At 35.2% G+C, this 23598-nt stretch overlaps 1 protein-coding gene across 1 annotated transcript; it reads left to right on the plus strand.

Annotated features, from left to right (window-relative positions):
• Window positions 1-4478: 4478 nt before the first annotated feature.
• LOC107823004 (ethylene-response factor C3-like) lies at window positions 4479-5475 on the plus strand. The gene has a single exon (XM_016649586.2). It carries the CDS (start codon window positions 4536-4538, stop codon window positions 5214-5216), a length of 681 nt encoding a protein of 226 aa, XP_016505072.1. The 5' UTR covers window positions 4479-4535; the 3' UTR covers window positions 5217-5475.
• The last annotated feature ends 18123 nt before the right edge of the window (window positions 5476-23598 follow it).

Below are 23598 nucleotides of genomic sequence, written 5' to 3' on the forward strand. Positions count from 1 at the left end.
TCATATCACAGCAAATTTCAAGACGAGCAACCATCTTTATCTTTGAAATAAATCTTATGGCACTCTTCTTTTGTTTAGAAAAGATATTAATTGTAACTCAATATTGCTATAAAAATTAGGGATAAATTTCATAAATGGTCATATAATTATGACAAAAAGTTATATAACTTTGTTTTCTCACACAAAAATCATATAACTATAATTTTTTCTCATCAAAGTCATATAACTTTGTTTTCTTACACAAAAATCATAAAACTTTCACTAACTCACACAAAAATCATAGTGGTCGAAAAATAAATTTTTCGGTAGTATTTTCTTATTTTATATTTTTTTTATTTTTTATTTTCAATCTAATAAATAATTATCCAATTAAAATAGGAGAAATATGAGTATATTTTTAGCCGTTCCCAAAAATAATAGCCGATAATATATATATATATATATAAATTTGTTTTCTCACACAAAAATCATAAAACTTTCATTACCTCACACAAAAATCATAGTGGTATATATATATAAATGCAATTAGTTTCTGCCTGCCGATTAATTTTATATTTTTCCCTTAAAATAGGAATGACCCAACAAAACTCATATACGTAAGTTAAAATAATACTAAAAGTGAATTCTTTCCCCATAAGAAACTTAGTTCGGAATGCATGAGATTCTGACAACAACAAATTAGGAAATAAAAGGTATAATTAGAGAGCACTTGAAATAAAAATGCTATCGATTTGAATAAAAATCTTGAAAAGAAAAATAAAAGATAGAAGTATCATGTTTTGAAGGATTTACAATTCACTTTTAGTATTATTTTAATTTTTATATATGAGTATTGGGTCGGGTGGGTCAGGTCGTGTTGGCTCATCCTTATTTTAATTGGATTATTATTTATTAGACCGAAAATAAGAAAATACTACTGAAAAAAATTATATTTTTCAATCACTATGATTTTTGTGTGAGTTAGTAAAAGTTTTATGATTTTATTGTGAGAAAATATAGTTATATGACTTTGGTGAAAAAAAGTCATAGTTATATGATTTTTGTGTGAGAAAATAAAGTTATTTGACTTTAGTGAAAAAAAGTTATAGTTATATGACCATTTGTGAAATTTACCCTAAAAATTAGTTAATCTAACCTTAAAAAGGGAGACACATTGCGACAAAAATGGCTCAACTCTGTCCCATATGGAATAGAAATGCACCATCAAAGATTGTAGCGGAATGAATATGACACTTTCGTCCTTAATTAGAGGTTTCGGGTTCGAGACCTACGAATGAATATGGTATGAAGCGCTTACCACATTAGTGCACATTACGCAGCATGAATCGAAATTAGTCGGAGCCCTAAAATAGATATCGGATGTCATACGAGAACGAAAAAGGCCAATAAATGTAAGAATTTAACTAAGTGGACTAGTTGATTCTCAAAATATTGGGCAGTCAGGTGCATGAAACTTCCCGCATTCAAGCAAGGTCCGAAGAAAGGCTGTACCCCAAGGGTGTAATATAGACAGTCTGTCACTAATATATTTTATTAGTATATCCTAAAAATAATTAAACTTTAAACTTATACTTTTATTCTTGATAACATGCTTTTATAGTCTTAAAATCTCATAAATATCATTAAGTCACGAGATCCAAAAATTTATATATATGTATTTTCTAATTTACATGTTCAATTCAATATCGTCACATAAATTAAAACGTAGAAAGTAATAAAGAATGTAGCCAAGTGGAGACTCACCCTTGAAGGAGAGGTCAGCACCGAGGTGCAGTATTCATTCTTTCACAAAAGACTTTCAAACCTCAAAAGCTATCTAATTTTCTTATGACGTTTTTCTTGATTTTCAAAAGGGACATGTATTTGGACACTTAAATATCCATTCTTCTCATGATAAATGACCTTTTATAAGGTTAATGAACCCCTTGAAATAATATAAAATTTACCTTAGAATGCAAAATGCAAGAAAATGTAACGTGAAGTAGTGGCAATTAGGATTATCTTTAAATTGGTTCACATGAATCTCTTAAAGTGGTGCAAATCCTTAAGACTGGAAACTGTTTCAAAAATCAAATTGAGATAAAACACGCAACTGGAAATGATGATTCATCCTATCAGCAGATTCTTGCCTCTATTAAAGTATCAATATGCAATTAATAATTAGTTTCTTAAACTCCAAACTTTCAAATAATATAATGTGGTGGCTTAAGTTTGGGAAACATTTCAAAATTACCACCAAAGGGTGCCGTGGGAATCGGGATGAACGGAATCCTTTCACACTTAACCAAAGACCTTGAGTTCGAGTTTTGAAAATGGAGAAATCCCTGATAAAAAGTGCTTCCTCTTAAACGGATGCTATACAACTTTGAATTAGTTGGGCCGATGAATTTCGATTACCAAATAATTAGACCAACAAAAAAAAATCCAAATGCCAATGAAGTATGGAAAGAACTTACCTGCACCGTACAAATATTAAAAATGCTCTTATTATATAAGGTTTAATATTTATTTTGTTTTAAAATTTTCTTTTAATTGTCATGAAGTATGTTTTCAACTATTTTATTCTATATTCAAAGTTAATTTCTTGTAAGTTCTAAAATTAATTTATGAAATATGATGCCAATAAATCCATATAAACAAGCAACAATAATAAACAATGATAATTATGCTTCAATCATAAACATTAGGATCTGCTATATGAATTTTCCTTAAGCATTTCTCCATTTAGTTTCATTCCAAGCCAATATTTTATAATACAAATAAAAATGAAAAACACTAAAAGTTCTCTATGTTCTCTTGTGGCATAAGAATCTCTAATAGGACTAAACGATTCCTTTAAATATAGAATCTAAAATAAACGTATTAACTAAATAACTAAATAAATTTTCAACTAATTAGTATCACCTATATAATTTCTAAATTAAACGCATTAACAATATGTCTAAATAAATTTTCAACTAATAGGAATCACCTGTATAATTTTCTCTCTCTTCAATTATACCCTATTTTTCGTTAAATCTACAATTGATTCTAATATATTATTTTTATTTAACTATCTAGTATCCAATATTCACTAACTTGACTAAACTTATTTAATAGGTGAACTCTTTCTACTAGTATTTTCTCCAATCATGGGACTCACATATAACCTATGTTGCTTTGCAGGTCCTCCTTAATAATACGACTAAGTATAGTTTGTACGTTCAAACTATTACGTGCATGGTAAGACTATTGAACTAGCTCGAAGAAATGGATTGAATTTCGAATTTATTTTTTGTAAAAAAATTGTATGTAAATGTTGTTTAGATTTGTTAGAAATAGTCTCAGGAGGTTATCGACAAAATTTGAAGTTATTCTGTAGAGATTTGGACTGGTTTTAAACTAGCGTTATAACTAAAAATCACAGAAGAAGTTTGTCAATATAACTAGCGATGTCACACTTTTATACATCGTTATATATTTTTATACAAAGTTAATGTATTTTCATACACTTTTAAATTACATTGTTTATATAGATGTATGAATACTGTATAATAATGCACAAAATAAAAAATATATCGCCGTTTCTAAAAGTTAAAATTCAAAAGAACAATAAGAAAGGTCAATAAAACTTCTTGGTTGCCGAAGTCATTCAAGACTTGTTTGACCCACGTGTGCTATTCGCACACTTGTCTAATTATCTCTAAATTAATTAATTATATTAAAGCCATAAAATAAACCCAAAACATCCTCCTTGGTCACTTCTTTTTCCTTCTGTCTTTTTCACCCTCAAATATTTTTTCCCAGCACTATTTTTCTCCCTTTCTTATTTGCACTCTTACTCCCTCTGCTCATGTTTATGTGATCTTTTTTTTTTTATATTCACAATTTTATATAAGGAGTAATTTATTTTTGAATTGTGAATAATTTAACTTAAACTTATCATGTTATTCTTAATGGAAGTTTTTATAATTCGTAAATGTTATTACATATTTAAAATTATCAATTTTTAAGAGTCTTTATTTATTTTTTAAATTTCAAACGTTTACAATCAAATATTTTTTCCTAGCACTACTTATTTCTTTCTTTTTTGCACTCTTACTCCCTTCACTTTTATTTACATTACCTTATTTTCTTTTAAACCTGTTTCAAAAATTAATTTTATTTTTAGATACGAGTACAAATTTAATTCAAACTCTCATGTTATTCTTAATTACAAACTTTTAGACTTTCCTAAATATTATTATATGCTTAACACCACAAACTTCAAAAGTTTTTTCTAAAAAAAAAAATCTATTTGTTCCTAGTCAAATATGTTCAACTAAATTTAAAGGGAGGTAGTATTTTATTTTCTTTTTTACTTTCTAGTAATATTACTGTCACACCAAATATATAAAATTTTATATTCTATCTAGATCTTCTTAGTAGGCCAGTCCTAATTAGGACTATAAAAGAGGACCAATCTTCAACAACTTTCTCCACATAACGGACTACTACTAAAACGGAGTATTCACCTCTTTCTTTGAATTCAACTAACATTTTGAAAAATAGAAACAATGGATTCTTCTTCTCTTAATTTGCTCTACCATCTGAATATCAACACTTCTTCCCTTCCTTTCAACGTAAACGACTCCGACGAGATGTTTCTCTATGGCTTACTTGCTCAAGAAACCACCTCTAGGGACGGTTATGGAATGCTGGCGAGTTCACGTGATTCCAGTAGCTACGAGGAAGTTAGCTCGGTTTCTGAGCCAAAACCCTCAAAGGAAAGGACCTATAGAGGCGTAAGGCGGCGGCCGTGGGGCAAATTTGCAGCAGAAATAAGAGATTCAACAAGAAATGGACTAAGGGTATGGCTAGGGACATTTGATAGTGCAGAAGCAGCTGCTTTGGCTTATGATCAAGCTGCTTTTTCGACGCGAGGTTCGGGGGCAATTTTGAATTTTCCAGTGGAAAGAGTTATGGAATCTCTTAATGGAATGAAGTGTTACGTAGAAGAAGGTTGTTCACCTGTGTTGGCTTTAAAAAAGAGACACTCTATGAGGAAGAGGAAAAATTATAAAGTAAGGGAAGTAAAAAAAGAGAATGTTAATGCAATAGTGTTTGAAGATTTGGGTGTTGATTACTTGGAACAACTCTTGAGTTCAAGTGATCAGAGAAGTACTAGAAATGAAACTTTTACCGAGGGATGTGATAGCATGAATGAGATCCCATCATCTTTAATCAACAATATTTGATTTGAGCCTTATGAATGGAGAAATTTCTGGCAGTGACGGCTTTCCCCTTAAAGGGGTTATATGAGTCATGAATTTGTAATTAGTCTGGCCAGTGAGTTCGCATATCAAATGGTTAGAAAAAAAACACTAAAATGGAATTTCTAACCCAATGTAAATCATAGGTCGATGTAACTCATTATTTTATTTTTATATTTTGAAGAAAAAAAAACATCGGGGGAAAGATTTTTGGTGGTGGCTTGGTGGCATGTAATACTCAATAATTTTAATGTGATTTTGGTTTTGATTGTAGAAGCACCTTTCATTACTAGGACTCTTTGTGTTTTATTTGAGACATTTCTTTTTAGTATGTTCGAACAAAATAACACTTGAAAACTAATTTAAATCTTAATTTTTTTATTTTAACTTAGTAACATGACTAGGGGCGGCAAACAGTCAGGTCGGGTCGGATATGAGCGGGTTAAAAATGGATAATATAAAAGCGAATAAATTATCCTACTCGATTCATATTTAATACGGATAAAAAATGCGTTAACGAGGGGATAATATGGATATCCATATGTAATAACCCGACCGGTCGTTTTGAGTATTTACGCTCCTTTCAACTATTTTAAGTCTTGAATAGTTTCATACGATGTATTATGACTTGTGTGAATTGTCGGTTTGCGTTTTTATGTGTTTTAGAATTTGTTTAGATGGATGAATTTATATGTTGAAGCTTTGAGTTGGAAGAGTTGACCAAGTTTCAGTTTTAGTATTCGACCTCGGATTTGAGTTTTGATGATTCCAATAGCTTTGTATGGTGATTTTGGACTTAGGAGCGTGTCCAAAAAATTATTTTGAAGTCCGTAGTTGAATTTGGCTTGAAATGGCTAAAATAGAAAGTTAAGTTTGGAAGTTTGACCGTGTAATGACCCAACCGGTTATTTTGACTTTTAGAACCCCGTTCTCTAAAAATAAAACTTTTCGTATGTGCTTTTAATGAATTATGACTTGCGGGGATGGTTGGTTCAGAATTTGGAAGTGTTTGGGTTGAAATCAGAACACTTGGTTCCTTAAGTTGGCTTTAAAAGACCAAGTTTGACTTCGGTCAATATTTTGAGAAAATAACCCCGGAATAGAATTTTGACGATTCTAACAGCTCCATATGGTGATTTTGGACTTAGGAGCATGTTCGGAATTTTATTTGGAAGTCCGTAGTTAAATTAGGCTTGAAATGGCTAAAATAGGAATTTAAGTTTGAAAGTTTAGACCGAGGTGTTGACATTTTGATATCGGAGTCGGAATCCAGTTCCAAAAATTTTCATAGCTCCGTTATGTTATTTATGACTTGTGTGCAAATTTGAGGTCAATCGAACTTGATTTGATAGGTTCTGACTAGGGGTGGCATGTGGGCCGGGCCCGGTCCTAAGTGGGCTTCGCGGGCCTGGTCCTAAGTGGGCCGGTCCTAGGCGGGCCGGTCCTAAGCGGTCCCGGTCTTCGTGGGCTTCTCGTTGGAACCGGTCCGGGACTGGGACCACGAACTAGCGGTCCCGTGTTAAGTGGGCCGGTCCCGGGCCTAAGCGGGCCCAAGTGGACCCAACGGAAACTTTTTATTTTTTAAATTATTTTTATACAAGTTAGAGAAAAAAATGGTAATAAAAATATCTAAGGCAATTCCTAGTAAATTATATTATAGAATTGTCACCTAAATTTTTTAATTCAAATTTAAAGACAAAAATATTGTAAAGAGATATTCAAAGCAATGCGTTATAATATATATACTATACTATACTATACTATATATACATCTTAAGATATATAAGCTATATTCGATTTAATATATATACATCTTAAGATTTATACATTACTATATATATACTATATTAAGATGTATATATAGTATATCGTAAGATGTATACTATCGAATATGGCTTATATACTATGTATATAGTAAGATGTGTGTGTGTGTATATATATATATATATATATATATATATATATATATATATATATATATATATATATATATATATATATATATATATAGTATATACTATATTATACTATATGTATAGCTTAAGGTATATAAAAAGACAAAAATATTGTAAAGAGATATTCAAAGCAATGCGTTATATTTTTATTATAGCATTAAAAAAATATGGCAGTATCTTTCTTAGTCTTCCTCCCCCTATGGAATGAGCACAACAAGGTGCTAATGCCACCATTGAGAAAAAAAAAAGAAACTAATCAATATGTGCCAAAATACAAGTTACATATTAATTTACATGGTATCTCTTACAAATTTCATAAATCCTTCAAGGTCCGGAGGAATTTCCGTTGGTGGTGGCGGAAATGAAGCTTGGTCATCACCGCTTCCAGGCGAAGCATCATCCCCCGCAAGTTCAGCTAGCATTTCTTCATAAGTTTCGTCTACCTCTGGTTGTGATTCAGCAAGTCCAACATTTCTTCTTTCCGAAGGGATCTAATCTCTGAAAAGTACTGATTTTTCCAAGCTCTCCCTCATAGACTCTCTATAATCACCGAGTTGAAGTCTTGCTTGACTGAAAACGCTCTCTGATGCCACTGTTGAAGCTTGAATAGTTAAAATATCTCGGGTCATCCTTGAAAGAATCAGAAAGTATTTTTCTTTGTCCTTCCACCATTCCAAAATATTAAAGGAGCCGTCGGGATTCACTTCCTCAATTCCCTGTGACAAATAAACTTCAAACTCATTTAGTTGTGAAAAATCACTAGTACTAGAACCTTGAGAACCCCTGAACCCTGCCCAAGCACTAAGTGTTCTTACTCCCGCAGTTCTTTTAGATGATTGAGAACTAGAAGAAGAAGGAGTTGGAATATTTGGTCTAGCATGATCTAATGCAACTTGATAAGCATTATAAATAGTTTAAACATTTATTTTAATTGAGGCTATTGCGTCCGCAAGTGTAGACAACTCCTCATCTTCAAGTACTAAACCATTATAAACAGTTTCATACCAAAATTAAGGACCTCCTAATTTCATAGTAGGATTTAACAATGCAGTAACACCATAAATAGGGGGAATAGGGAAAAAATATTTTTTAAATTTTTTTCTCATGGAATCAATAGCAAGTTGATAAATTTCCCCACCCTCTGAAAAATGATCAAACAAATTTGCAAGTTCTGCAATATAAACTAAACAGTTAGAAATAGTAGGATAATATTGCCCAGAAAATTTATTTGTAGCAATATAAAATTTTTCTAAAAAATCTACAAGCATTTTAACATTAGCCCAATCCGCATTTGTAAGGTGCTCATCATCATCACTTACATGAGCATTAAACGTTGAGTTTATGGGTTTCTATATTCATATGCAACAACTAAACTTTCATGCATGTAATTCCATCTAGTTGGACAAGGTTTAGGAACCTTTCTTTCTCTTAGGCCAAATTCATCGCATCTTTTAAAATATTCTCTAAGTTTACTTCTACGGTTTGAATAAAAAAGCCAATTAAGAGCCATTTTAACCTTTTTAATTTCAACATTTAAAATTCGCATACCATCACCCACAATTAAATGGTAAATATGACAAATATATCTAACATTAAAAATGTTACTAAATGCAGGATTTAGTGTAGTGGTAAGCAAGGCTACAACATTTGTGTTACTAGTAGCATTATCCATTGAAACTGACATTATTTTATCACTAATACAAAAATATCTATAAATATCTGTAATCGTGCTAGAAATAAACTGCCCCGTGTGAAGTGAATTAATTATTCTATAAGCAATAATGCGCTTTTACATTATCCAATCCTCATCAATCCAATGACTGGTAACAGTAAGGTAATCACAGTCATTACCACTTCTACCAATATCAGCTGTAATAGCAACACGATAATTTATATGAGTAATTAAATAGCGCAAATATTATTCATATTCATGTTTATATTTATAAATATCACTCTTTACGGTTGTGCGAGGAAAACCTTTATAAGTAGGATTATAAACTTTTCTAATATAATGTATAAAGTGAGGGTTAGAAGGAAAACTATAGGGTAAGCACATAACAGTAACCATTTTTGCCAATTCTTCCCAATTTCTTTTTGGATCATAATATAAAATACCACCGGTAACAGTGTTAATTCCCGGTTGAAATTGATTTGACCCGGTACTAAGGTCAGCCATACTAGGTGCACTTGTCCCCTCGGCCAAAGACCCTCCCCCCCGACTTCCAACATATTTAAAAACTAACTCTTTGCCACAAGTGTTACACTTAGCCCTATTTTTTTCTCTTAGTTGAGTAAAAAATGGCCAAACAAGAGATGTTTCTGCCCGTTTAGAAGGTTATCTAGAAAAAGTAGGGGCAGTAACAGGAGGGTCAGACGGGGGATCATTTGGATTATTATTAGTTGGGTTAACTTCAGGAGCAGGACTAGTGGGTGTATCGTCATCCGGTTGCGTTTCATCAAAATCTATTTCTTCATTATCATTTTCATCAATAGTTGGATTACCATAAAGAGCATTCATATATTCACGATTTAATTGTTCACCGGGTGCAATATTATGGCAAAATTGACTCTCGGTAAATTATAATAAACTATTATCGCTATCAAGAATAGCAAGTGTAGGACGGGTAACAGGTTTCGGTCGGGGAGCCGGGGGAAGTGGAGGAGGAACAGATTGGCCACTAGATTCACCACTCTTGGATTTTTTCTTATTTTTACTAAATATTTTTTTTAGGGAATAAGCCATCTTAATTAATCAAGCAAAGTAAATAAAACAAACAAAACTATAATATTAAAACTTAAGAGTTGGAACGAGTTTACCGAATTGACGAATAACTTGTTGAAAAATAATTATCGTTGAAGACCTGAAGACTTCAATTCACCAACTTCACAAATTTGCACAAATTGTAACAATTAAGTAAGCAATTATAGAAGAATATTAGAGAGAGATTGAGAGATATTGATGATTTTGTGAGAAAAATGAAAGAATGAGAGGGTATTTATAGTTAAAAATAGGGAAAAAGTATAATTATAAAAAGTTTGGGGTTAAAATAAAATTTTGGGGGTTAAATGGCTATTTTGCAAATAGCCAACGACTATTTTGGCAGACCAAACGGCTAGTTTTTAAATGGCCAAACGGTCAAAAATTTTTTTTTAAAAAATTATCCGTTGGGCCCATTTAGGACCGTTTGAACCGGCCCACTTCTGAGCCGGTCCCGGTCCTAAACGGTCCCGGTCTCGCGGGTCTCCCCTATGAGACCGGCCCACTACCCGGCCCACCACCCCACGGTCCTATCCGGTTAGGACCGTTTAGGATCACCGCCCATGTGGGCTCGCGGTCCTGGGCCGGTCCCGGTCCTAATCGGCCCACTAGCCACCCCTAGTTCTGACACCGAACGTAGAAGTTGAAAATCTTAAGTTTCATTAAGCTTGAATTGGAGGATGATTCGTGATTTTAGCGTTGTTTGGTGTGATTTGAGGGTTTGACTAAGTTCGTATGATGTTTTGGGACTTGTTGGTATAATTGGTTGAGGTCCCGAGGGGCTCGGTTGAGTTTCAGACGGGTAATGGATCACTTTTGACCTTTGGGAGACTACTGATAGCTGCTCGTATTTTTCTTCTGATTTCCTTATACGCGATCGCGTAGGCTTAATATGGGTAGCTGGAAATATTGTTCTATGTGATAGCGTGGGCACGTCCGCGATCGCGTAGGTTGGGACAGTCTGTGCATCACGATCGTGTGGCATTGTTTGCGACCGCGTAGGGGAAAATGGAGAGGAAGTTGGGCCACGCGTTTGCTCTATGCGATTGCGTGAAGAGGGATGCGATCGCATAGAGTTGGAACCTTGTGCATCGCGATCGCGTAGGGTTATTTTCTAGGCAGAAAAATTTGTGCTACACGATCGTGTGAGGAAGTTCGCGATCGCGTAGAAGGAATCACTGGTCAGAGAGTTTAAGTTCTGAAAATGGGACCATTTTTAACGATTTGGAGCTCGGATTTGGATGATATTTGGGAGATTTTCAGAGAAAACAACAGGGTAAGTGTTCTTAACTCAATATTGGTTAAATTACCCGAATTCATCAATGTTTTTATCATTTAAGTGGTGAATTGAGTTAGAAAAGTTTGAAAACCCTCTTGGATAGATTTGAGGATTTGAGAGCCGAATTGTTATCGGAATTTAGTAATTTTGGTATGGGTAGACTCGTGGTTGAGTGGACGTTCATATTTCATAACTTTCGTCAGATTCCGAGATGTGGGCCCCACAGATAAATTTTTAAGTTATTTCGAAATTTTTATTGAAAATGTAATATTTTCTTATAGAATTCCTATAATTTTTAGTGATTGTATCGAATTATTTTAGCTAGATTCGAGCCAGACAGAGTTGGATAATCATGAAAAAGGCCTTCTAGTGGATTAAATTGGAGCAAGACGAGGTAAGTCTCTTGTCTAATCTTGTGAGGGGGAAATTACCCCATAGGTAATTAAAGTAATAATTATTGCTAATTGTGGGGGCTACGTATGCACGAGGTGACGAGAGTCTGTGCGTAGCTACTATTAATGCTAAAGTTCGGGTAGTTTAGGACTCAAAGCATGAATTACTTGTGTAAATTGTATTCTTTATTAATTAAAATATTTGATGTATATAATTGATATATATAAATATATTGTGAATTGTCAGATAAAGATATTAAAGGATGGAAATCTCATATGCTTGATTTTCTGTTTAAAATTATTAATTGTTAAAAAAAATTATTCTTCCTCCCGAATTTATCTTATAATAAATATACTTTCCTTCCAGAGGTACATAAGAAATTGTCCTCCTTTCTTGTAGAGTGGGCCGAACGCCTCGGCAGGATAAATGCATCTATGGACCGCGTCGCATGCCCCTCGGCAATGTACACGATATTCTGGATCGGGCCGTACGACCTCGACAAAAATCGGGCCTAATAATAATAATAATTATACGATACTTTGATAGTTTATTTCAGCTTGTGAAGCTAATTGATATATTAAAAATCTTTGAAATTTGAAGAATTATTATCTCTGCTTGTTAAGGAATTATTGTTATTTCTGTAAATGAGGCTAATTGATAAATTGGAAATTTATTGGAATTGAAGAATTTTAATTAATATATTGAGAATTGTTGCATTTGAAGGTATTTAATTATTTCTACTGGTTAAATAAATTATTGTTATATTATGTGAATCATGCTAATTTAGATATTCTAGTTTTATTTCAAATATTATTATTGACCCATAGTGAGTGTCAAAGTCGGTCATCGCGTCTCTACCACTTCGAGATTAGGCTTGATACTTACTGGGTACGCGTTGTTTACGTACTCATACTACCCTTACTACACTTTTGTGCAGTACCTGAGGCAAGTACTAGTGGGGGACCTATCGTCTTGCACCCACGTTATCCAGAGGTATAGTTGTGAGCTGCCTCTCTGTGCCGTTCTCCAGCTACCAGTGCCTCTTCCTTGTATTTTCATTTTGTCTATTTTTATTTCAGACAGTATTTGGGGTTTTTGTATAATCTACTAGATGCTCATACACTTGTGACACCAGGTCTTGGCATACACATTATTAGAATTTGGAATTTGTATTATTTTCTTGAATTTAAATTAATCGGTATCTTTTCTATTCTCTTTAATATTGCTGGTAAACGAATAAAATTACTTAGAAATTTTTTCTGAAAATAATTGATATATATTTAACTTATTAGTTGGCTTGCCTAGCTGTAGTGTTGGGCGCCATCACGACCTATAGGTGAAATTGGGTCGTGATAGACCAGGGAGTTGATTTTTTTATATCCGGGTTGAAATCCGATTCTAGAAATTGGAATAGCTCCGTTTTGTCATTTATGACTTGTGTGCAAAATTTGAGGTAAATCGAACTTGATTTGATAAGTTTTGGCATCGATCGTAGAAGTTGGAATTTCCTTAGTTTTAATAGGCTTGAATTGGAGTGCGATTCGTGTTTTTGATACTGTTTGATGTGATTTGAGGGCCCGACTAAGTTCGTATCGTGTTTTAGGACTTGTTGGTACATTCGGACGGAGTTCCGAGTGGTTCGAATGAGTTCCAAGGTGAGTTTTGAGCGAGTCTGGGAATTTCGGCACTCTGACGAAGTTATGGAATAGTTAAAGTGCGGAGGGAACATTTTAGAGTGCAGAAGTGCGACCGCAAGCTCCCAAAGTGCTGGGGAAGTAGGAATTGTGCGGACCGCAGTTGAAATTGAACGGTCCGCAAAATTCTTCTCGCGGCCGCATAAAGGAGAGTTCGCAGGTTCGTTCGTTCGTCTTTGGAAGCTTATATCTTTTAATGTATAAGGCATTTGGAGATGATTCAAACAAGAAGGTTGTAGCCCTTTGAATCTAGTCTCCAGAAAGATATAGCATAAATCATTTGAATATTCGTACAGAAAGTTATGAGTATTTTACTGAAACCTGGTAGTGCAGTCACTGTGAAGTGCGGCTGCAGAACTTGGAAATATGCGGACAACATTTGAAAATATGCGGACCGCACATTGGGAGATTAGACGTAGTACTATATAACCGAGGGTTAGGTTATTAGTTCACATTTGGACATTGGGAACTCGGTTTGTGACGATGTTTCGTGGAGTTTTCAAGACATTCATCGGGGTAAGAGATTCTAACTCAGATTTGGTTAATATACATGAATATATCATTGTTTTCATCATTAAATTAGTATTTTGAGATGGAAATTTGGGGGAAATTGTAGAAATTTCATAAAAAAAACTTTGGGGATTTGAATATCGATCGAAGTCGGATTTGAGTGAAACTAGTATGGTTGGACTCGTAATTGAATGGGTTGTGGGATTTTATGAGTTTTGTCGAATTTCGAGATGTGGGCCCCACAGACGATATTTGAGTTAAATTTCAGTTTTTTTGGAAAAATTTATATTTTCATATAGAATTGATTCCTATAATTAGTATTGACTGAAACAAATTAATTGTGGCTAGATACGAGGCTTTCGGAGACCAATTCTCGAGTCAACGACATAGTGGAGTAAGAAATTACACGGTTTGAGGTAAGTAACATTTCTAAACTTAGTTCTGAGGGTATGAATCCCCGAATTTGGTGTTATATAAATTGTTTGGAGGTGATGCACACGATGAGTGATGAGTGTGTGGACGTGCACCATAGAATTTGTGATTTGAATAAATCCTGTGAAGTTGTAAAATTAAAGAATCATGTTATTATCTCAACAATTTCAATGTGTTAGCAACATTGAGTTGAGGCTCTTATTATAGATCATGTTTAGGCTACGTGCCGATTTTTTGGGACCCATAAAGTCGTGTTGCTGTTGAATTAATTGTTTTAAAAATGTACATTTCACACTCAATCATATTCGTCCATTGTGAGGATATTTATTGGATCCAGTTGCGCGCTGTAGCAGGACATATTGACATTATATATATTATTATCATTATGGGATCGGGCTGTACGCCGCAGCAAGCCTTATAGGCTTTATTATTATGGGATCAGACTGCACGCCACAGCAGGCCTTATAGGCTTTATTGTTCTGGATCGGGGATGCCCGCCTGCAGCAGGTCTTATAGGCTTTATTGTTCTGGATCGGGGCTGCCCGCCTGCAGCAGGCCTTATAGGCTTTATTACTATACGGAATAAGACTGTCCGCCTGCAGTAGGCCATATTGGGTTTATATCACGCTTGGGCTGAAGGAGCCCCTCTGGAGTCTGTATACACCCCCAATGAGTGTAGATGATTATATATTCGGGATGGACTTCCCAGGGCACGGACTTGCCTTACTTATTTGTATTGTGATGAATTTTTTCCTGGACATGGATCTTGTCCGTATCATTTAGATTTGGGGAATAAATTACCCACGACTGGATTGGCCTTATACGGTACTGAGTGACCGACTGTCAGTCGATGTGTATATATATACGGAATGGAATATCCCTGGGCTGGATTGGCCATAAACAATGACCAGTATTACATGAGGTCTTTCTACTCAGATGACATATTCCTCATATCATGCAGCGCTGATCTATTTCACTTGTATTGAGTTTAACTGTTGAACTTGAAAGCATGCATATATTTTGGTACCATTATTTATACTAGATTGTACCTGCGGAGCTCATCACTACTTTCAACCCAGAGGTTAGTCTTGTTACTTATTGAGTTTGTTGTACTCATACTACACTCTGCACCTCGTGTGCAGATCCAGGTACTTCCGGATACGGCAGTTGCAAGATTTGAGGATTTATCTGTTGGAGACTATCAAGGTAGTTGCTTGGCATCCGCAGACCTTGACTCTCTTTCCTTTCAGTTATTGTACTGTTCTATATTTTCAGACAGTGTTCGTATCAGTTAGACTTGGTTATTATTTAGATGCTCATGTACTCAGTGACACCGGGTTTAGGGAGTGTATTTTACATTAGTATGTGGGATTTTTCTATTAAATTTATATATTATGTTTTCAAACTTAAAAGAAATTATGACTTATTAAGGTTGTCGGCTTGATAGTATTGAAATAGGCGCCATCACGACAAGTGGATTTGGGTCGTGATAAGTTGGTATTAGAGCCTAGGTTACATAGGTCTCACGAGTTATTAGGAGGTTTAGTAGAGTCTTGCGGATCGGTACAGAGACGTCTGTACTTATCTTCGAGAGGCTGCCGAATCCTTAGGAAAATTTCACTCTCTTCTATTCTATCTTGCGGAATTGATTCAGCTTGAAACATAACTCTTTGAATTCCTTCCACGCATTCGTCTGTGCATGTGCGTTCTCAGTATCAACTGTGCATCACTGGCTTGTGATTCCATGAATGAGGTTCGAGATGTGTATTCTATACTTTGGTGATGGACCAGTCTAGAGGACTTGAGGCCAGGTTTAGAACGCAGCTTAGACTCGGCAATTTCGGTTGTGAGAACTTGTAAATTTTGACTCATATGTCTGGTAGTGTGCCCACAAGAAGCATTTGTGGCTCGATGATCGGTTAAATGTCTATATTATAAGTATGATGTGATTGTGGATGTGTTAATATGGTTTAAATGTGACGAGAAGTGTTTTCCTTTTGATGAAAAAAAAGGTGCTTGGTGTCTGTCTTGATTTGATGTATAGTCTCGAGTATGAATATGTTGAGGGTTCTTTCACGTTGTTAAATTGTGGGACAAATTAAATTCTCATGTCTTGTTAATGAGTTTGGATTCAGAAAGATTAAGTGATTGCGTAGTAATTGTGGCTGCGAAAGGGTATAACAAGATGCCAATTTGAGGCTAAGCATGTGGGTTATCTCCCGCGGAGTAATCTACGTAGGTGTGTTCCTTATAATGTTGGGTGGAGAGTTTCTTTTCTACCAGCAGAGTGTATGTGTTGAGATTTGAATTTGAATCTGGTTAAGAAAGTTGACTTGACTTCACGAGAATGAAGGCGAGCATAGTAGATGAATTGAAGTATTTTATTGTTTGTGTTACCTAAGCTTGTGAAGAATTTTCGTTGAACTGACCGCGGTATTATGGCAGTAATAGAGTATGGGTATTGGGAGTTATCAAGTGTTTTAATTTATGGCTTTGAGCCAAGTGGGGGAGCCTGCTATTGACAATTCAATTTTATGGTTATATGTTAAATTTTAATTTTGGTCTGAGGCATACTTGTGGATTAGTTATGACTTGCAGAGGTTGAGATCAAGGATGACTCGAGTACTGAAATTCCAAAATACGGGTTATATTGCGCTTTGTGAGTATATGAAAATCATGGGATGAGTGAATTGTTATTTGTGAAGGATGTAGTGCGCACAGAGTATGAATTTGATAGGTGGTGTTAAGGCAGGGTTACCTCTTTGAGTGTTGTTGTGCTAATGGGGCACGTGTCTTTCAGCCCGTTTGGGCGGTGTAATTTAGATTTAAGCAAAGTGGGTGACTCCAGAGAAGGTTATATGGGTTCGAGATTTATATATAGCAATCAAGAATTTTTTTGGATTTTTGTATGGATAGAATCTGAGATTTACATTTAATGGTGCCGGGACTTGTGGCAATTCTGTATGACTATGGATTCTACATTTTAGTATAAGAAAGGTAAGAAGAATAATTTTAAATCCACATAAGGTATTTTCAAAGTGAGTGTTACGGTTGTGGTATTTATGGAGGTGCTTAAGTTAAATACAATGGATTATGGGCTTTAGGCCGGCGTGGTTTTATGTTAGGATGTTTTGTAGTGAGCTTTGGGTAACGATCGTGCAGTTCTGACAAGGAGAAGTGTCAACTTGAGGGTAATTCAGAAGAAACTCGAAGTAAATAGGACAACTGGGTAGTATGCTAGACCAATATAGTAATGGTATGCTCGGTTCTTTTGGGTAATTATGATGTGGAGTCTTTACAGATGTTTTGGTGGCAATATTCTTGGGTTTGGTGACCTGCGTGGCTTGTTCGAGTTAGAGGAATTCTGTTCTGATAGCTTGGTTATGTGCAAATGGATTTCAAAGTGTTCTTGATGGTTTCTACCATGGTTCGAACTAGATATTTTCTACCGATGTGGGGGACATGTTGTGTATTGTGATTTCCTCCTAGATGAGAGCAAATAGAAGGTTTCTAACTAACCGGGTATGTAATTTGCCAGTGACTCAGAGTTGATAATGAGATTCTCGTGCTTTTCACATGATTGCATGATAGATGCGGTGTGTTGTGCAAGATTAAAATCTACATGTATAGGGTGGCAGTTCAGTCTTGAAGGGAAGGTCCCGAATTTTGGACAACATGGTCAGTTTCAGATATTTAGATGAATGTTATAACTGCTCGGTAATTCCTGAGAAGAGTGCGTATGTCAGAAGGCGCATTGTGTTTTGACTTACATATGTTCATTGATATTGCGGTACTCACCTAGTTGATAGACTGCTAATATTCAAATTATTACTATATGGCACAGAAGAAATATGGAAATATTCCTAGTGGGATGATCATGCATGAAGTATGTAATAGTCATTCGAGTGCTGGATTTGTGATCAGTTACGATGGTTCATGTGTTCTATAAATTTGGGGGGACTCGGAGTTCCCAAAGGCAAATTGTTTCAGGGTTGCGACCTGTTTGAGGCGAGTATTTTATTTAAACTCAGTGGAGGCACTAATTACGTTAATTATTTGTGATAGTTGGGCACTACGAGTGAGTACATATGTGAGGTTTGAGCCATGTGCGGGCATCAGGGTAAGTATTCATACTCGAAAGAATACTTAGACAAAGATATGCCTAGTGTTGACTGTTAAGCATAAGGTTATTGCATTTCTTGTATTCGTACCTTTGTCGAGAACTATATGGGCTACACTTGAGGTTACAAAGAGGCTAATTCCCTAAATAAATTGGGGCAGTTACTATTTCTGCGTTAACTTGCCAATTTGAGTGGTGATAGCACACTTTGCACCTACTTAATCTATGGCGTGTTATTTAAACCAGTCCAGGAGCATGAGAATCGTAATTCATTTATCATATACATGTGTACTTATATTATTGCTCATGTATGATATGCTTGGACTGGAGTCCTGTGACCATGCCAAGCGGATTATATTATTGGCACGTGAGTTGTCCTTGCAGATCTATATATTGATATTATTGGCACGTGAGTTGTCCGTGTGGGTCCAGATATTGATACTATAACTCGTGCGTTGTCCATGCGAGTGATGTTAATGTGAGCTCTAGAAGAGTTGGTTACTGTTATTAAATTCGTGTGTCTTGGTTCTACTATATATAATGAGCTTATAGCATTGAAGTTATGGTGGTGCTTGTTGAACTTGCAATACGGTTCTCTTCTTTGAGACATTTTCCATTTTTGGGTACATGGATTTCGCAGTTGTGGCTTGAGTTATATTGGTGTGGCATGTTTGTGGGATAGTTGTGTTTAATAATATAAGGTCATTGGACCTAGAATGGTTACTATCAGGTTTGATTACGGTATATTCGGAAGGATAATATTGAATATCGACTTAGAAAGTGATTATGGTTCTGGTTGGGGCGAGAGAGCTCCATGACTTGTTGATCTGATAAGGGGTCATGAGATTCCGCGTGTTTCTTTCATTATCAGCAGTGTACGAAGGTTTTGGAACGAGGTTTTGTTTGATATGAGGTTTAATACTAGTACCAGGCTGGTTTTGAGTAGTTATTGTGATCGGGAATAGTGCTGTGAGTATGCGAGTTGTGTAGTATGTTATGTGATGAGATGAGTAGTTATGTTTTGGTTATGGCTTGATACAACTTGTTCAAACTTATAGAGTGTGTAGATGTGAGACACGAGTCTTGTAAGAAATTTTGGATATTGGAAATTGGGTTCTAAGTTTTACGGACTAAGGTTAATGTAGTGATCTTCAATTGTGTTGTCTTGTCAGGTCTATGGAATAGGGTGGCGTGGGATCACCCCCGGATATGTGCGTGGTAAGGTGGGATAGTGAACTGATGGCTTGGAAACAATTCTTACCACGTTCGAGGACAAACATATATTTAAGTGGGTGAGAATGTAACAACCCGATCGGTCGTTTTGAGTATTTACACTCGTTTCAACTATTTTAAGTCTTGAATAGCTTCATACAATGTATTATGACTTGCGTGAATTCTCAGTTTGCTTTTTCAGGTGTTTCAGAATTTGTTCGGAAGAATGATTTTTTATGTTAAAGCTTTGAGTGGAAGAGTCGACCAAGATTGAGTTTTAGTATTCGACCTCGGATTGGAGTTTTGATGATTCCAATAGCCCCGTATGATGATTTTGGACTTAAGAGCGTGTCCGAAAAATTATTTTGAAGTCCGTAATTGAATTTGGCTTGAAATGGCTAAAATAGAAAGTTAAGTTTGGAAGTTTGACCGAGGAGTTGACTTTTTAATATCGGGGTCGAAATCTGATTCTAGAAATTGGAATAGCTCTGTTATGTCATTTATGACTTGTGTGCAAAATTTAAGGTTAATCGGACTTGATTTGATAGGTTTCGGCATCGATCGTAGAAATTGGAATTTCCTTAGTTTTAATAGGCTTGAATTGGAGTGCGATTCATATTTTTGATATTGTTTGATATGATTTGAGGGCCCGACTAAGTTCGTATCGTGTTTTTAGGACTTGTTGGTACATTCAAACGGAGTTTCGAGTGGCTCGAATAAGTTCCTGGGTAAGTTTTGAGCGAGTCCTGGCATTTCGGCACTCTAACGATGTTATGGAATAGTTGAAGTGCAGAGAGCACATTTTAGAGTGCAGAAGTGTGGCCTCAAACTCCCAAAGTGTTGGGGCAGTAGGAATTGTGCAGACCACACTTGAAGATGTGCGGACTGCAATTGAAATTGTGCGGTCTGCATAATTCTTCTCGCGGTCGCAGAAAGGTAATTTCGCAGGTTCGCTAGTCAAACTTCGGAAGCGTATATCTTTTAATTTACAAGGAATTTGGAGATGATTAAAAAACTAAAGTTGTATCCCTTTTAACTAGTCTCTAGAAATATATAGCATTAATCATTTGGATATTTGTTCAGAAAGTTATTGGCATTTTACATAAGCCTGGTAGTGCACAGTCACTGTGAAGTGCGGCTGCAGAACTTGAAAATGTGCGGACAACACTTGAAACTGTACGGACCGCACATTGGAAGATCAGACTTGGTACTATATAACCGAGGGTAAGGGTATTATTTCACATTTGGGGTAAGTGATTCTAACTCAGATTTGGTTAATATACATGAATATATCATTATTTTCATCATTCAATTAGTATTTTGAGATGGAAATTTGGGAAAAATTGTAGAAATTTCATAAAATAAATTTTGGGGATTTGAATGTTGATTTGAAGTCGGATTTGAGTGAAACTAGTATGGTTGGACTTGTAATTAAATGAGTTATGGGATTTCATATTTTTGTCGGATTCCGAGACTTGGGAGTTGGGTCCCACAAATGATTTTTGAGTTAAATTTCAGATTTTTGTGAAAAAGATTATATTTTCATATGGAATTGATTCCTATAATTTGTATTGACTGAAACAGATTAATTGTTGCTAGATACGAGGCTTTCAGAGATCAATTCTCCAGGCAAGGGTATAGCGGAGTAAGAAATTACACGGTTTGAGATAAGTAACATTTCTAAACTTGGTTCTGAGGGTATAAATTTTCGAATTTGGTGTTATATAAATTGGTTGGAGGTGACGCACACGATAGGTGATGAACGTGTTGTGAGCACCTAATCTTTGCCCCACATAGGAAATTACTCCTAAAAATAATCCAAAAATAATTTTTATTATTTTTATGAATTTTAAGAGTTTTTCTTTATTTGTTTTACATTTGTTCGCATTGTTTATGCATGTTAGGAATATCATAAATCATAAAAAATCATAAAAAATGTTCAAATCTTAATTTCATAGCATTTTAGATTTTAAATTGTATTTTTAGGACTTAGTTACATATTAAGTGCATAATTAATACATGAAATCAAAAAAAAAATGCATATCAATCACTCTTGCTTTGTTTTTGCATATCAACCCCAAAAATCATCCTCCAGCCCAAGCCCATTCACCAAAAACCCTCACAATTCTATACACAAAAAGGGCAGCCTTGCCATCTCTTTCTTCAGAGAACGGAGGAGCCCCCATCCCCCCTTCCTCTCAAAAACGGTAGAGATTCCCCCATAGAAGAACCCTAGCTGTCACCTTACAAACCCCTTCTTCTCAAAAACCCAATTCCACACTTTCCTTCTTTTCGCTCCCTTCCTATTCTTTGAATCTATCTTTATCATCTTTTTCGATTAGCCATTCGACTTTGATCAAGCCCTTTTGAATCTTGGCTCTCGACTCGCGCTGCCCTCTCTGACTTTGACCAATTGGAAAACGATGTTGAAGTTGCTGAACAACCCCATTTTTCTGAAGATATTAAGCCCTTTATTGGTATTTTGCCTTTCAATGTTGACAGTGCTGCTCTTGCTGGCCTTTTCAAACGTGCTGGAAATATCGAAATGGTTGAGCTGACTTTCAAGGTTAAATTGAGTTTTAAAGGGGTTGTTTGTTGCTGTTGCGTTGCAACTTTGTAGAGGCTATTTGTTGATCTGCTTCATTGTTTGATGTTCAAGTCATAGCTGAGTTTCTACATTCTTCTTGGTCAGACCTTGTTTGATTATTAAGTGCTTGTTTTTCTACTCATTAGGTATGTGAACATTCCCCTATTTTCACTTGTTTGAACTTATGAACGAAATTTGGTTTGCCCGTATTGCATTTATTTTGTTTACTTAGATTCTGATTGTAATGATTTCTTATGAACTAAATATATCTAGGATGAGTTGATATAATGCTAAAAACATAATGTGAAATTTAAGTAGTGAAAAAAAAAAAAAATTAATTGTAAAGAGTAATTCCATGGTTTAAAATTAACTGTTTAAATTCTAAATTTTTCTTTTGTTATGTGAAAGTTTGGGTCCGCAAGGATAATCCAGTGGCTACTCTCGCGCAAATTAAATAGGCCCTGCGGCATACTGCCCAGCAGTTTTAAGGCCATAATGGACATGTCCCTTATTTTCGACTTCGATTTTAATTTGTTGAAATCCATAACTGGGATATTTAAGTGCTTATGACTATTTCATCTTGCGGTAATTCAAATGTGTGGATTCTAACAAAGTTTCCCAACAACGATTCAGTGAATTGATCAACATCGTAAAATGCTTTATACGCATTCTAATCTCTTTTCGTGATTGTGTACACGTTCACGAGACATAATTATTGATTTCCAAAATAAATCAAAGTACACGTTCACGCGACTTTGGTCAAACATTCTTAATAATTAATAAAGCGTGATTAATTGTGTACACGTACGTGTGCCATGATTCTTGACATGCCAAATGAGACGAGTACACGTACGCGTGACTCTCTTTCAAGATAATTCCATAATTCCATAATCCAATAATCAGGTAGTTAGAAGCGGCAAAAGGTAAAATACATATAAGTTCTAAAACACATATTTAAACAATAAACTAAGACATGTATGATTAAAAGTGACCCTGCTAAAACCATGGAACCTGGGAATGCCTAACACCTTCTCCCAGGTTAACAGAATTCCTTACCTAGTCTTCTAGTTTTGCAGTCTTTAAACAGAGTCAAATTTCCTCGATTTGGAATTTGAAATAAACCGCTGACTTGGTACACCATAAATTATCCCAAGTGGTGACTCTGAAATTGAATAAAGTAATCTCATTTCGATTAGTGTCACTTAAATTGGAAAAACTCCCTATCCCCTCGGAAAAAAGGAGGTGTGACAGCTCTGACGACTCTGTTGGGGACAAGAACCCAGAACCTCTAGTTCAGGGTTCAAAATTCGAGTTTGTTAATGTGATATATACTTGGATTTATTGTTTATTGATATTACTATGTTTCTGGGCCTAATGTGCTAATTGCCGCTCATTTACCGCTTTGATATTATTTGAATTGTATTAAA

The sequence above is a fragment of the Nicotiana tabacum genome, chromosome 14, assembly GCF_000715075.1.
Source record: "Nicotiana tabacum cultivar K326 chromosome 14, ASM71507v2, whole genome shotgun sequence".
In the NCBI taxonomy this organism is placed as follows: Eukaryota; Viridiplantae; Streptophyta; class Magnoliopsida; order Solanales; family Solanaceae; genus Nicotiana; species Nicotiana tabacum.

Excerpts from the sequence above, each read along its gene's own strand:
- LOC107823004 (XM_016649586.2), top strand. The coding sequence starts at position 4,536 with ATGGATTCTTCTTCTCTTAATTTGCTCTACCATCTGAATATCAACACT.